General features: G+C 44.1%; 1 protein-coding gene across 1 annotated transcript in view; it reads left to right on the plus strand.

Annotated features, from left to right (window-relative positions):
• Positions 1-14916, plus strand: part of CAGE1 (cancer antigen 1) — a 1013025-nt gene that overhangs the window by 466205 nt on the left and 531904 nt on the right. The window contains exon 8 of the mRNA XM_086966850.1: positions 5878-5997. Within this exon, the coding sequence (XP_086822976.1) occupies positions 5878-5997 (120 nt within the window). The remainder of the gene's footprint in view (positions 1-5877; positions 5998-14916) is intronic.

Here is a 14916-nt window from a genome sequence, read left to right on the forward strand (position 1 = left end):
CCCTGCAGGACCCCCACCCCCCTTGAACATCCTCAATGACTGGAAGCCAATCTCCACTGAGGACACCATCCGTCTGATGAACTCTATCCACTCAGGATCCCCCACAGACCCATGCCCTCACCACATCTTCAACAAAGCAGACTCCATTATAGCACCGCACCTCCGAGACGTCATCAACTGCTCCCTCAACTCCGCAACCTTCCCGGAAAACTGGAAACATGCCGAACTCAGCGCCCTCCTGAAGAAACCCACAGCTGACCCCACCGAACTCAAAAACTACCGCCCCATCTCACTCCTCCCATTCCCGGCCAAAGTCATCGAGAAAGTGGTCAACAACCAGCTCGCCGCATTCCTCGAAACCAACAAATCCCTTGACTCCTCACAATCCGGATTCCGAGCCAAGCACAGCACTGAAACCGCCCTCATCGCAGCAACAGACGACATTCGAACTATACTGGACAACGGAGACACAGTCACCCTCATCCTCCTCGACCTCTCCGCAGCCTTCGACACGGTCTGTCATAACACCCTTTTACAACGCCTCAAAAACATCGGAATCCAAGGAAAAGCACTGGAATGGATCACCTCGTTCCTCGCCGGAAGAACCCAGAGAGTCCGCCTTCCACCATTCAAATCAGAGGCCACTGAAGTCATCTGCGGCGTACCACAAGGATCTTCACTCAGCCCCACCCTCTTCAACGTATACATGAGCCCCCTCGCGGCCATCGCACGCCAACATAACCTCAACATCATCTCCTACGCTGATGACACCCAACTGATCCTCTCACTCACCAAAGACCCTAACACCGCCAAAACCAACCTGCATGAAGGAATGAAAGAAGTAGCCGAATGGATGAAGCACAGCCGTCTGAAACTGAACTCCGACAAAACAGAAGTCCTCATCCTAGGCACCTCCCCCTCCGCCTGGGATGACTCTTGGTGGCCAGAGGTCCTTGGAAAAGCACCCATCCCGACGGACCACGCACGGAACCTGGGCGTCATCCTGGATTCTTCACTCTCGATGAACAGACAAGTCAACGCTGTTTCTTCATCCTGCTTCAACATTCTCCGCATGCTCAAAAAAACATTTCACTGGATTCCCACCGAAACTAGAAAAACAGTCACCCACGCTCTGGTCACGAGCCGTCTGGACTACGGAAACACCCTCTACGCCGGTACCACCGCAAAACTCCAGAAAAAACTCCAACGCATCCAGAACGCTTCAGCCAGACTCATATTAGACATCCCGCGCAAACATCACATCTCTGGACACCTGAAAAACCTCCACTGGCTTCCCGTCAATAAAAGGATTACTTTCCGGCTCCTAACCCACGCACACAAAGCGCTCTACGAAATCGGACCCGAATGCCTCAACACAAGACTGTCCTTCTACACCCCCTCCCGCCAACTACGATCCGCCAACCAAGCCCTTGCCACTGTACCTCGCATCAACAAAACCACAATGGGAGGTAGATCCTTCTCCTACCTGGCAGCTAAAACCTGGAACTCACTGCCCACTCACCTTCGCCTTACTCAGAACCACCTAGCATTCAGAAAACAACTTAAAACGTGGATATTTGACAATTAATTCCCCACCCTTCTCCAAGCGCCTTGAGACCCTCTGGGTATGTAGCGCGCTATATAAATTTATTGACTTGACTGACTTCACTTAATAAAACCTGGACTAGGACTCTTGTAGTTAAAAATGCTGCTTGATGACGGTTGCTACAATTTGGTTTCGTAAGTTTGTGAAAGCCTTATGCTTACCTTGCTCAGATAGAGAGGAACTTAAGGGTGTTTCCCTTTCACCACAGATCTCTGGAGTAAGTTCTATTGTCGAGAGTGGTCACCCTAATCTTGAGACATTTGGAAATATTGGGCCATATGTAGGTAATTTGTGTTTTGCGATTCTCAAATTGCGATTTTTAGAGAATCACAAAACGCAATGTAGGTAGGATTAGCAAACTTTTTTGCAAATCCAACTTATTCCTTATTTGCGAATTGCAAATTGAGATTCACAAATAAGGAATACCTTCTCATTCATTCCTATGGGCTGGAAGGCCCTTTGGAATGAATGGGAAGGCATTCTCAATTTGCGATTCTCAATTAGAGAATCCCAAATGTAGAATGAAATTTCAAGGGTGCAAGGGTGTCAATAGGACACCCTTTTGCACCCCTGAAATAAACATGTGTGCACATGTGGCGCACATACATGCGCTAAGGGCATGTATGTGAGCCACATGACACTTTGAAAAATGAAAAAAAATGCAATTTTCAAAGAAATCGCAAATTACCACCAACCTCAAGTTGGTGGTAATTTGGGATTCCTTAAGCCAAAAATTCGCACAACTTGGGTGCTGCCTACATTGCATTTAAGGAATCACAATTTGCGATTCCTTAAAAATCAAATGCAAAATAAGGAATCGCAAATTTTGCGATTCCTTATTTTGCGCGTGGGGTTTTGTGTGCTACATAGCACACTGCCCAAATTGCGATCGCAAATGCTGAAATTCTGCGACTTTTAGCATTTGCGTTCGCATTTGGGTTCCTACATATGGCTCGTTGTCCTATGGTATATTGTTCGTTATTTATACCAGTCTTATGAATGAATTTGTGCATCTTGACTCTAAAGAAGCGATCTTTAATTGTAAAACTCGGGCGTTTTCCCGAGTTTGACAATTAAAGATCACTTCTTTAGATTCGAGATGCACAAATTGGTTTTTACACATGCTATCGCTGTGAGCAGATTATGCAGTGACGGACTGGCTGCTCACAGACAACTGCCGCACATGTGCCCACCGCCCCCAAAGTAGTGTGCAAGCCGCAAAGCAAATGATCTCTCGCCACTCAATGTGTGCTCCCTTTGGCCAAAGGCATGGCGCTCATGTTTGTATTATTGGATTGTACGCTGTTACTTGCTGGTTACATGCAGATCTTTACAGCAGGTGCATGCATTAACTCACGAAGTTGTCTTACTAGACTTCTAACCTGTAGGTGACGAGATCTCTGGTGAAGGTGCATTAACCCTCCGAGTTGTCTTACTGAGTGGGATGGGTATGCTCAGACGTGAGTCCCATGCTCTCCACACCACTGGAGTCAAGCTATCCTGGCTGAAGACGGCTGATAGCCAGAAACGGTTCGTAGGATGCTTGATTCAGGTGCAGGAAAGACATGGCTTGGCAGTTCGGGCTGGACTGTTCCCATGAGGCACAGGGTCAAGGCTGATTTGCATATGGCCATGTCTGAACTGGGGTGGTGTGGAGTGCAAAAAAACTAAGGATTTAGGCCCAGATCTCTGTACTGGGGTGAATGTATGACATTGTTCTGCATTCTGTCCATCAATTGTTGTTTTTGCATTTACTGAAAGTCCAACCATGAACTTTCAGGTTTTCATCTTCTTCCTAGAATTCTGTCCTGCAGCCTGCAGGTTACGCACAAATCTCTTTGGCAGGTTGGTGAGGCCTATCAGTTGTCTCTTTCAGTTTTAAAAAGTGGTTTGAAGATGACATACATATGTCTGCAAGTCACCAAGGAGTTCCCAAGTACATATAGAAGGAGAAGGTTGAGAGCTGAATTGCGCTATGAAGTCATACAACTCTGATGTGATCTGCAGCATTCTAATGGCGGAGAGTAGTTTATTTCTCATAATACATGGCCACATCTTTACCCTTCTTACTAAAATAATAAATCATTAGTTGCTTGTTCCTTTTCAAAAAATATTATGATTGATAATACGCAGAATAAATATGAAATTCATAGTGCGAAATAAAACACACCAGTATGAACACCAATATAAAGTTCATCATTTGTTGGAAAATATGTTGGAAGCAGTTTTATGTAAGCAACTTCCTAAAATGATTGTATTTCAGATATTGGGTATAATGCAAAGACAATCCTGGCTTTCACCTAAAAACTAAATAACATAAATGTTTTTGTTCTGCTGACTGTTCTGCAGTTTTGGCATGCAGAAGCATGCACTCTCTCTCTATCCTACCACTACTCTAACCACACTGGGTCCTCCTACAACTAAACTCTATCTAACCCTGAGGTGATAGTCCTCTGCTGGACTTTTTTTTCTTTTAGAGTATTATATAGCGCTAACTAGACCCAAGACATTAGATAGATAGAAATATTGTATTTTTTCAAATGCAAATACCAGAATGCATTACATTGACGCCCTTGCATCCCAGATTTAACTTAGAGTTTCTGCCATTAACATTGCCAGTAATGGATGAGGCTGTTATCACCCCCTCCACACCCCCCCCCCCACCATTGTTTTCTTGTTGGTGACCCTCAGCCAGGAATGCAAACAGTGTTTTGTGTGTGAAATGTTCCCCTGCACCTGGCTTTCAGTTTTCTCACTGCTTTCTCTTGCTGCAGAAAATACATATTTCATAGCGAAGATATTAACCCCCTGAGAGTGAGGCACAAGAGTAGATGGGCTGCGAGGAGAGCTACAGTGAAGTAGAGATTGGCATTGTAAATTAATCCCTTAGCTGGCGCGGCTATTCCGCCGCAGTGCTAAGGGGGAGGGGGGCCGCGCAGCGCTCCCGTGCTCGTGACGGAACCGCTCCATCACGAGCCTCGGATGGGCTGTGCTTGTGACGGAACGGTTCCGTCACGGCCCCGCCCGCCTAATAGAACGCTCAGCACAGGCGCGGAATTCGCTCCACGCAGGCGCGGCGTGCGGGCCGTGACGGAACCGTTCTGTCACCAGCACAGCCCACCCGAGGCTCATGACTGAACGGTTCCGTCACGAGCATGCAAGGGGTTAAACCCTGCCAGTCCACCCCCGCTGCTCGCCGTCCTTTTTTCCCGGCAGTCTGAGGGATAGCCCCGGACGCCAGAAGCTCTAGCTACTCCACTGGAACTACAATCACACATACTGATACTCTGCACGGCGAAAGTCGACCTGTTAGTCTTGAGAATGTTAACAGAAGGTTCGCTTAGGTGGAAACAACATATTTAAGCCAAGAGAGCTTTTAATACATGTTTTGGGTTAACAAGTTTTATAGATATATTGCCACGTTCCATGTCAGCGACATTCAGATGTCAGGACACGTTTCTTGCCTTAAAAGAGCACACTGAGTGGTTTAAAAAAATATCTATGAACAGCTCCCAGTCAGAATGTATCTGTATGAGCAAATGAGAACATTAAAACACAATTGTGTGTCGAAAAAGTACAGTTAGAAGGTATGACTATATAAACTATGCTTATCCAAACGTCACGAGACTCCAACTTCTCAAAAATTTAATACAGAGAAAGTATATAACACAGATGCCAGGAGAGAGTGTTTTTTTGCTGTAAAAAGCGCATGAAGAGCCAATCGGTAAATAAGTATATTATGCATATAATTTTAGTAAACTCAAAAGGGCTTGCCTAACACCATACCTAAAAAAAGCATTAAAAATGCAATATTTCTCGCATTTGGTGGATTTAAAGTTATTGGCATTATAAATGTCAATGTTTTTTACCTACCCATGTTGCAGGGTGCAATACCACATGTGGCCAAAAATGCCCCCAATGCGAGACCTATTGCATTTGTAATGTTTGTTTCTTCAAGGGAACAGGTATGGGTGTGCATATGGTTGGCCAGGAGGCATGCTGAATACAAGTCATTCATGTTCTGCACATAATTGGCATTCAAAGCTAGGTTTTAACAACACTTGAAGCAATTTCCATGCCTGCCAATATGTGGCTGGCTACCCTCACGTTTAAAGTGGGAAGATGTCTGGACTAAAATTAACATAGTCACAACCAAGGTATCTGAATGCTATTTACTTTACAAATAAAAATTAGCAACATATCATTACACTCTCTACATGTCCAGAATATTCATAGATGCTTACTTTTGCCATATGGTTAATTTTTCTTAGGACTCCGATAGCCGCTTATCCAATGAGCATTCAGACGAAAACAACAAGAATGAAAGGATTATTGAGCTTAAAGAAAAAATAAAAGATTTGAACAATAAAAAGGAGAATTTGGCAAAGGAGGTAAGACATCTTTTGATTATATCTTCATAATTGCAGTTGTTTTTTCACGTTACAAATACATACACATGCAAGAAAAAGCCTTAAGTTTCTTTTTAACAACTTTGTTTTAATGTTTTACATGCATAATAATACTGTACTCCGACATAAATGGAAAGCTGCCATGAAAGATTTATGGCAGTACATGGACACAAGGATAGATGCCTCAAATCCTGCAAGCAGGATAGGGTTAACACAATTGAGGACTACACAGTCATACACTAAAAGGCTCATTAGGTCTCGCCTCTCAATGCCCATGCGCATTGAGCGGAGCGAGACTATAGGGGCTTAAACAGAGGTTTACCTAGACTTGCGATTTGATGCTGTGCCCGTGCGCTTTTAGGTCAATGCGCAAGCATTGACCTACCAGTCCCTACCATCCTGAAACACCTGGTAGGGACATTCCTCAAGACCTAATGTCCCAATCTCATCTAGCCCCCGTCCTCACTGGCCCATATTAATCACCCTCTCCTTGGCACAAGACCTCCTAATGGGGGCTCTACCCTACCTGAGCCTCCAGCTCTGGCGAGCACAAAGTCATCATTAGACTTCTCCCTGCCAATCGGTTACCAGTGCCCTTTGCCTGCTCCACAGCCTCGTATAAAACTGAACACTCTCTGTCCTACTCTTGCCCGCTGATGACCTGCTCATGTTGCTTCTGCTCTTTATTATCCCGACCGCTATGCCAACTCCCTGAATTCCTGTTCTCCTGTGCAGCTTTGTGTACTCGAGCTAAAAAAGGGGCTACTCCCCTGCACTCCACATGCGGTAGTCTATCTTTAGTGTCACTGCCCTAGCCCTGCCCTTGTGACGAACACGGGTCCAGATGCAGGCTTGCATCCTCCCTCACTCTGCCCCTCAAAATTAACCAGGCCACCCCTCTTCTCAATCCACACACCGCGCTCTCTCCTCTGCATTTCACTGAGGGACTCATCTGAGTGCTTCCCACATCGCAGGTCCCAGATAAGACGCCGCCTTCAAGGCTCTATTTTTCTTTTTTTTTCCTTCCACAGTTGCACCGCCGGGCTGCTCCATCAGCACAGGCACCCCCACTTGCTGCTCACTGCCACCCTTGTGAAGCTCACCACCCTCCCTGACACTTTGTTTAACTTTAACTTTAAGTTTCAGGAGGTAGCATGCGAGCACCTCAGCCACCAGACCACCACGCCTAGAAAGGGCGCACTCTCCGGGGTACCCATGCCTGATCTTAAAACCCAAGTTTAAAAAGATCCGCCCTATCTGTCTTTTCCAGTGTCAACAATGCCCCTATAACCACCTTATTCTGTATGTGGCCCTTCCTGTTAATAACACTACATCCAACTCGCACGAAAACTGCCTAGCCCAGCAGTAATTTCCTAGCCCAGACTGGTGTGCTTCCCTTCAGAATCAACTTCCCACTACTTTAAACCTTTAGCCCTCCCCAGTCAGCCTCCAGGTGCTCCTTTTCTTTTACCCAGGACAAACCGCCTGTCCGAAGCGCACTGGGGTGTAAGGCTCCCACTTGCCCGTAAGGGGTAGGGGGTCGCTCCCACACCCCAGCCTCCATTGTGGTGCCCACACACTGTTTGTTTTAAAGATATTTTTTTTTACTCCTTTGAGGTTTCCCCTGTTTTCTTTGGGGTTGGTATTCTATATACAGCATAGGCATCTAAAGGGTGTTTTAAACATCCGCTACTCCTTGCCTCCCACCCATCCCTTCAGAGTGATGACAGAGATCGTCAGATTCTATTATGTTTGCAGACATTGGCTAAATGTATCAAATCTAAATTCTTGTTCACATCTTTCAAATTAATCTTTTATGAATAGATAACAGATATACTTAAACAGCCAGATGCATAATAGCCACATCGTTTTTCACTTATAATTTTAAAGCAGCTGAATGGAAGTACATAAAATTAAGTTTAGCATTATAAACCGGTTTAATTTGATATTCCACCTTTTTGGGGCTAGGCATAATAAGTTGGCCAGTTTACTCCTAATTTGGCTGTATGAATGTGTGTCCTATACTTTATTTTACCAAGCATTGGTACAAATTGTCGATGAGGGTGGTAAAGATATAAACTTTGCAGAAAGGTGATTCCTGTGGGGTATGGTGTCATCCTTAACAATGGTGGTGTGCCATTTGTGATTTTGGTAATGATTTAGTTTCAGTATAATGAAATTGCCTGTTGTAAGACTTTAACAATAAAAACATACCGATCTGCTAAAAATATATAGAGGTGTAGAGGAAGACATGGAAGTTTACATAGTTAATTTGAGAAAGTAGACCTACTTGAAATATCTATTCTACTGGACAGGTATCCAGTAACCCCTAATTGTTGGAGCTCAGTTTACAGCAGCAAATCTGCTGACTCGCCAACACCCGCTGACTGGCTTACTCCCCGCCCTCCCCCTTCTCTGCTGTCTCGCCCCCTCCTCCCTCCCATTTGCTTTTAATGAACGAGTGTTGATATTGCAATGCGATGCCCTAATTTGCTTTTGTTTAGAAGGTGTTAAAAGGAAATCTGCATCATAAAGCTGCGGCTCAGGCGAGGCGAGGGGCAGCTCACAGCCCGCGGAGAGCCAGGCACCCCTCCCCCAGCCTGAAATGAATCCCCTACACGGCGGGCCCCCAGGGAGGACTATCCTCACACCCTCACTCATCCTTCCACCCTCTCACACCCTCACCCTCACCCACCCTCACCCTCACCCTCTCGCACCCTCACCCTCTTGCACCCTCACACCCTCACCCTCTCACACCTTCACCCTCTCACACCCTCCCACCCCCTCACCCACCCTCACACACCCTCACCAGCATAGCATAGCAACACATAGCATAACAAAACACAGCATAGCTTAGCATAACAAAAAAAGCATAGGATAGCAAAACATAGCATAACAAAACAAAGCATAGGATAGCAAAACAAAACATAGCATAACAAAACATAGCATAGCAAAAAACAACAAAACCTAGCATAACAAAGCATAGCATAACAAAACATAGCATAGCAAAACAAAGCATAGCATAATAAAACACAACAAAACATATCATAGCATAACAAAACATAGCATAGCATAACAAAGCATAGCATAGCAAAACACAACAAAACATAGCATAGCATAACAAAACACACCTAAACAGCCTAGCATAACAAAACAAAGCATAGGATAGCAAAACTAAACATAGCATAGCATAACCAAACATAGCATAGCATAATAAAACAAAGCATAGGATAGGATAGCAAAACATAGCATAGCATAACAAAATATAGCATCGCATAACAAAACATACCATAACAAAACATATCATATAAAAGCAAAACAAAACATAGCATAGCATACCAAACACAACAAAACATAGCATAACATAACAAAACCTAGCATAACAAAACATAGCATAATAAAACACAACAAAACAGCATAGCATAACAAAACATAGCATAGCATGACAAAGCATAGCACAGCATGACAAAGCATAACAAAACACAGCATAGCATAGCATACCAAATCAAAGCATAGGATAGCAAAACAAAACATAGCATAGCATATAGCATCACTCAGCACCACCACAGCATCACTCAGGGGCACCACAACATCACTATGCGCTACCACAGCATCACTAAACGCCACAACATCACTCGTTCGCCACCACAACCTCACTCAGCGCCAACATAGCATCAATCTGTGCAACAATTCAACAACAACTGGTTCAAATATGTTCTCTCCATGTTTTAAAGCTTTATTACAAATGTAACAAAAAAATGTTATCATTTCACTTCTGTTCTTGGATTTTCGTCACAATAAATTACACTGAACATAATCGTCACAAAAGTTATTTACAAAAGTTTAAGCATCACCATTATAAATTACAATAACTTTTATTTAAGTATTAATTATTTAAAAAATTAAAAGCCATTATTATTAGTAATAACAATACATGTAAGTCACGTAAATACAACACATATTGCATTACAAATGTTATAGGTGTCACATTTGCCAAAGTTATAACTATTGGCATTGTAAATGACAAAGCTAATAATTTAGCTATTTTCAAAATCAAAACATAAATAAAAATGTGTCTTTTACAATACCAATAGCTCAAACTTTCCTAATGCCAGACCTATTGAATTGCAAATGCTTGTTTATGAACTTGTGACCCAGGTCAGCGCAGCAAATCACTTTGATGCTCTGCATTGCGTGACAGGAAAAGTTCAGGAATACGCTGTATTTAAGGCAATACAGCACATTATGTCCTTTCCCTTGCACCTTTTTGGCAGCCTAGCGCCAACACAGGCGCTCTTCAATCCTGGTGCAAGGGTGCCTGAGTTGTAAAAAGGATTGTTTTTGTGCATGAAGGGGCACCTTCCTGCTCAAAACCAATCCTGGGAAGCATAGTCCTCTTTCTACGTGTGCTGCATTCTGCAGCACACATGAAAAGAGGAAGAAATTAGGAGAAATAAAGAGGTTTCTCCTTGTTATGCCTCCCCTGGGAAGGTGTAAGATTTTGAAGCATCTCCAGGTTTACAAGTAATTGTAAATCTGGGGCAGCATCAAAATCCATGGGATTCTTCTTGGAACACCCACGCAATGCCCAAGGAACCCCTTCCATTTTCAGAGTAACTCAATTCAGTGATTGGCTCTGCGTTACGTTACTCCAGAAGAGGTTTGATTCACACATGTACCAAGTTGCATTGTGCAAACATAATGCAAACCTCTCATAAATAAGCTCCTAAAGGTTCAGCAGTAGTAGGAGGTAATACTGAGCTAAGAATGATGACAACATCAAAAGAAAATAGTGATCCATGAACATGCGCTGTCCTCTTCCCAGTGTCTACCAGGATGACTAAATCCATGCCAGATTTTCAGGATAACTATGTAAGATAAATGTACCTACAGTAGATCTAAATGGAACTAATTTTTATTAGTAATTGTCTTGTAAATGTGTCATGGACCTAATACTTCTGGAGCTTCATTGGACATCTCTGGTCCTGTACTGGAACCTAGTACTAGTTTAATTTAGATGTCTTCCTTTGAAATTGCTATTCAAGGAGACTCCAGAACAGCAATCTGTGACTTCGGAGAGAAAATGGTAAAGGACCATAGGCCATGGAGTAAATAGATAAGTCTTTTATTGTAGAGAAACTCCAGCCACTACAGAGCAGGCAGGAGCGAAGCCCAGAACTGATGTTATAGCTTCTCTTAAACAGTAAACATTCTATATGATACATACCATCGTGGAGAAGTGTGGCTCACGGTGTAGAGCAGGCAGACCCGGAAGCTGAGGTCAGACCCGGGACCAGGGTTCAATTCCCGACGCGGCAGGGTCTTGAGCTCAAATGTCCACGGACTCGATAATTCTCGCTTCGGTGCCTGCTCTAATCATGGGTTCTCACTCTGCAACTCTGGGCATTAAGCTTGCTTAATCTCCACAACGGCCCCCTGCGGTGGGATGCCTGGCTTTCACCTTGGGGATGCCATGTAGGGGCTATCTCACAGGGAAAAGCCAGGACGGGTTCCCAAGGCAAGCGCCGGGAAACCTCCGGGTAGCTGTGCGCTCAATAAATGCAATAATAATAATAATAATAATTACAATAGTAAGCAGGTACACATAAAAGAGGAACCATTAAAATACTGGGGAACTGGAACAACAATACCACATAATCCTCGTTCCCTTGGAAACATTTTGGCAACAACTTGCTGATCGACAGTCCTCATAGACCTTAAAATGCCTAAACCTACACACATTGACCATCAATGGCACTCAATACGTTTGCCTAGTTTGTTGGGAAGGTCACAATAACCAGCCTTCCTCCTGGGTAAACTAAAACAAAGGCGGAAAACAGTCACTGGCAATAACTCAGGTACATGCATGTATCAATTACATGAAAAACCAGCTATTCAAAGATGAAGGTAGGTAGTTCCTAGGACCTTCTGGCAGTCCAGCTTGGCCTTGCCATGTGGAATCATTGCGCATATTGTTTTTTAGACCATGTAGGATCTCAAGCCCCTCACCCTTTGGGACTGCTGTCATTATTCTGCCTTCTCTTACCCTCTCCTGTTAGACTTACACTTTATTACTTCCCGCTCCCTCCCTTTTTCCTCACAGCCTTTAAGTCTTCAGTCTCTCTCTGCCAATCTTATACCACTTCCTGCCCATACTGGTGCTTCACGTGTTGAGGAAAGCAACTAAAGAACTATTCCTTAAGAGCAACTAAAACCACGATTTTTGTGAGTACTGGTGAATGGTACCTATTGATATTACGATGACCCCATCAAAAACATAGAGAAGATGCACAAAGGGTGTGATTATTGACTTTCAAAATCATAGCAAAGCATTAAAACATGAATTTAGGCCATAGAAAACAATCAACAATCATTAGACTTGCTAACATGAATATGCAAATGTATCTGTTGACTCCAAGCCCTCTCTATAATCTGCTTGAATAAAATAAAAGAACAGATGAGATTTATTGCCATTTCTCCTCTCCACTTTCAAGTAAAGAAAACATTTAAGGGCACCACGCATGTTCATAATTCTTTGGCATCCTCAAAATGAAAGGGCAGTGATGGAAGCCCATGGGAGACTTGTGTGTGACTCATGTGAACAATAGTTAAAAGTTGAGGTACTGAAGTGCTGTATCACACAAGAGACCTCTAGTTCTGCAGCTGGGTGCAGCAAGCACTTGCGTCCAGCTCATAGGATCTTCACTAGTGGCTTAAGATAATGCAGCCTGCTGCAGTAAGCATTTGTGTCTGTCTCAAGTGACCTCTCATAACAGCTTAAGATACTGCATTCGACTGCAATAAAGATGGAATACTCAAGGAGCCTTTATTTTACGTTGCAGTGCAGCCTCCTTACCGTTGAAAGGGCAGATTGCGGCATTCGAAAGGGCATGTGAATGTGCTCTTTATAAATAGCAAGATCTAAAGGCTTTGCCGATGCTTGTTTAATTCTGGTGAGAGAGGGATCAGGCGTGCAAATTGAAGATGCCAGGTGCTGTCCGTTGGGTCTAAGAGTTGGCCCCAGTATAGGTGTGTGTAGAATTCCCTAAAGGTATTCGCTATGGCTCTGTCTTCTGTCACCAGCTCCCCCCACAAGGTGTGACTCGAGGACACCCCCAGGTCCGGCTGCTGAGCGCGCAGTTTGTTTGGTAGAAGCGGGCCACATTTATCTTCGCTGACATTGAAGGAATGGCGTAGATGGAGGGCAGTGTATTCTGCCCGATCCGAATGAATTGAAGCCTGCCAATTGTGAGCGAAGGGCTGGCAGGTGATGCCAGTTCCTCAGGGCGCCTGTGCGTTGGTGAATGCGTTCTAGCTCTTTGATTTTTTTGGTTTTGTCCAGTTTCTCTTTTCGCACTGTATTGTCAGCAGCTGAAAATTTATTTATTTATTTATTTATTGAATTTCAAAAGCGCAATGTCACCTGACAGGCATCCTGGCGATAGTAATTCAGCATAAAAAGCAACCGTTGGACCCACACTGTAGACAGACCCCCTAACTCTTAGGAAACAGCCATGTTTTTAGGTTCCTTCTGAAAGGAAGGAGATCACTCATTTGTCTAAGCTCTAGAGGTAAAGTGTTCCAAAGCTTTGCAGCTGCGAACCCAAAGGACCTCCCACATGATCTGACTTTCTTGAATCTGGGAATGTGTACCAGTTTTGCCCCTGACGAGCGCAATGTTCGAGTAGGAACATACCACTCGAACTTACTTTGGAAGGAGGCAGGTCCCATTCTATACAAGGCCCTGAATACTAAACAGAGAGATTTGAACTGAATTCTCTGTTTCAGAGGGAGCCAGTGCAGCTCAGCCAAGGGCAACGAAGAGGAAGACCTTCTAGGCCAGCCTAACACTAATTTAGCTGCAGTTGTCTGTATCCTCTGCAACCTGTCAAGAAGGAATTTCGGGGACTCAAGAAGCAGGGCATTGCAGTATTCTACTCTGCTAAGAATGGTACTACGTGCTATCAACGAGCGCGCCATAAGAGGATGCAGAGGAAAGATCTTCCGTAAGGAACAAATGATGGCCAGACAACAGCCCACAACTTTCGACACCTGCGCCTCCAAAGTAAGTTTACAGTCAAACATCACACCCTGGTTATGAACAGTCTTTACAGGCCGAACCGAATTCAAGGTGTCAGAGGGCCAGAAATTACTGGGCAGCATGGAAGGAACCCTTTACATAGCGCAGTAAAGCACCTCCGTCTTGGACGCATTAAATTGCAGCAAGTTTTTCCTCAACCAGAGTGTTGTGTCCCGCAGGCAGCTATAAAACACCTCTAATGATGTTAACTGCACTCCCTCAAGGGAGAGAATCAATTGAGTGTCATCAGCATAATTAACAATATTAATCTTATGTCATTTAATGACCGCAATCAGGGGTTTCCTATAGATCTTAAAAAGGATAGGGCTGATGGCCGAGTCCTGCGGTACGCCATGCGAGACACTAGTAAAAGCAGATTGGTAAGGTGGGAGGGACACTGCTTGCTGTCTGCCCAGCAAAAAAGACTGGAACCACCTAAGCGCACAGCCCGTCACCCCACCTCTATTAGCCTTCACAGCAGGATTCCGTGGTTGACCGTGTTGAAGGTGGCAGACAGGTCAATCAGAATAAGAGAATAAGTACTGCTGCCTGACCCCTGTCTGCCCGCCCCTGAAGTTCGTCCATCACGGTCACCAAGGCTGTCTCGGTGCCATGGGCCACCTGAAACCCAAAGTGGTCCTCCTCCAAGAGCTTAGTTTGTTCCACATACTTAGATAGATTTCGATTTCATGGCTTTATTCGAGCAATATACTCATAAAAGCACAAACATACATTTAAAATACATAATAATAAAATTTTCCTTGTTTATAAAGACTATTTAAAACATTTGTACATACATGAGCAATAAAAGAAGTTATTTA

This window comes from Lissotriton vulgaris, chromosome 4_1, assembly GCF_964263255.1.
Source record: "Lissotriton vulgaris chromosome 4_1, aLisVul1.2, whole genome shotgun sequence".
Lineage (NCBI taxonomy): Eukaryota > Metazoa > Chordata > Amphibia > Caudata > Salamandridae > Lissotriton > Lissotriton vulgaris.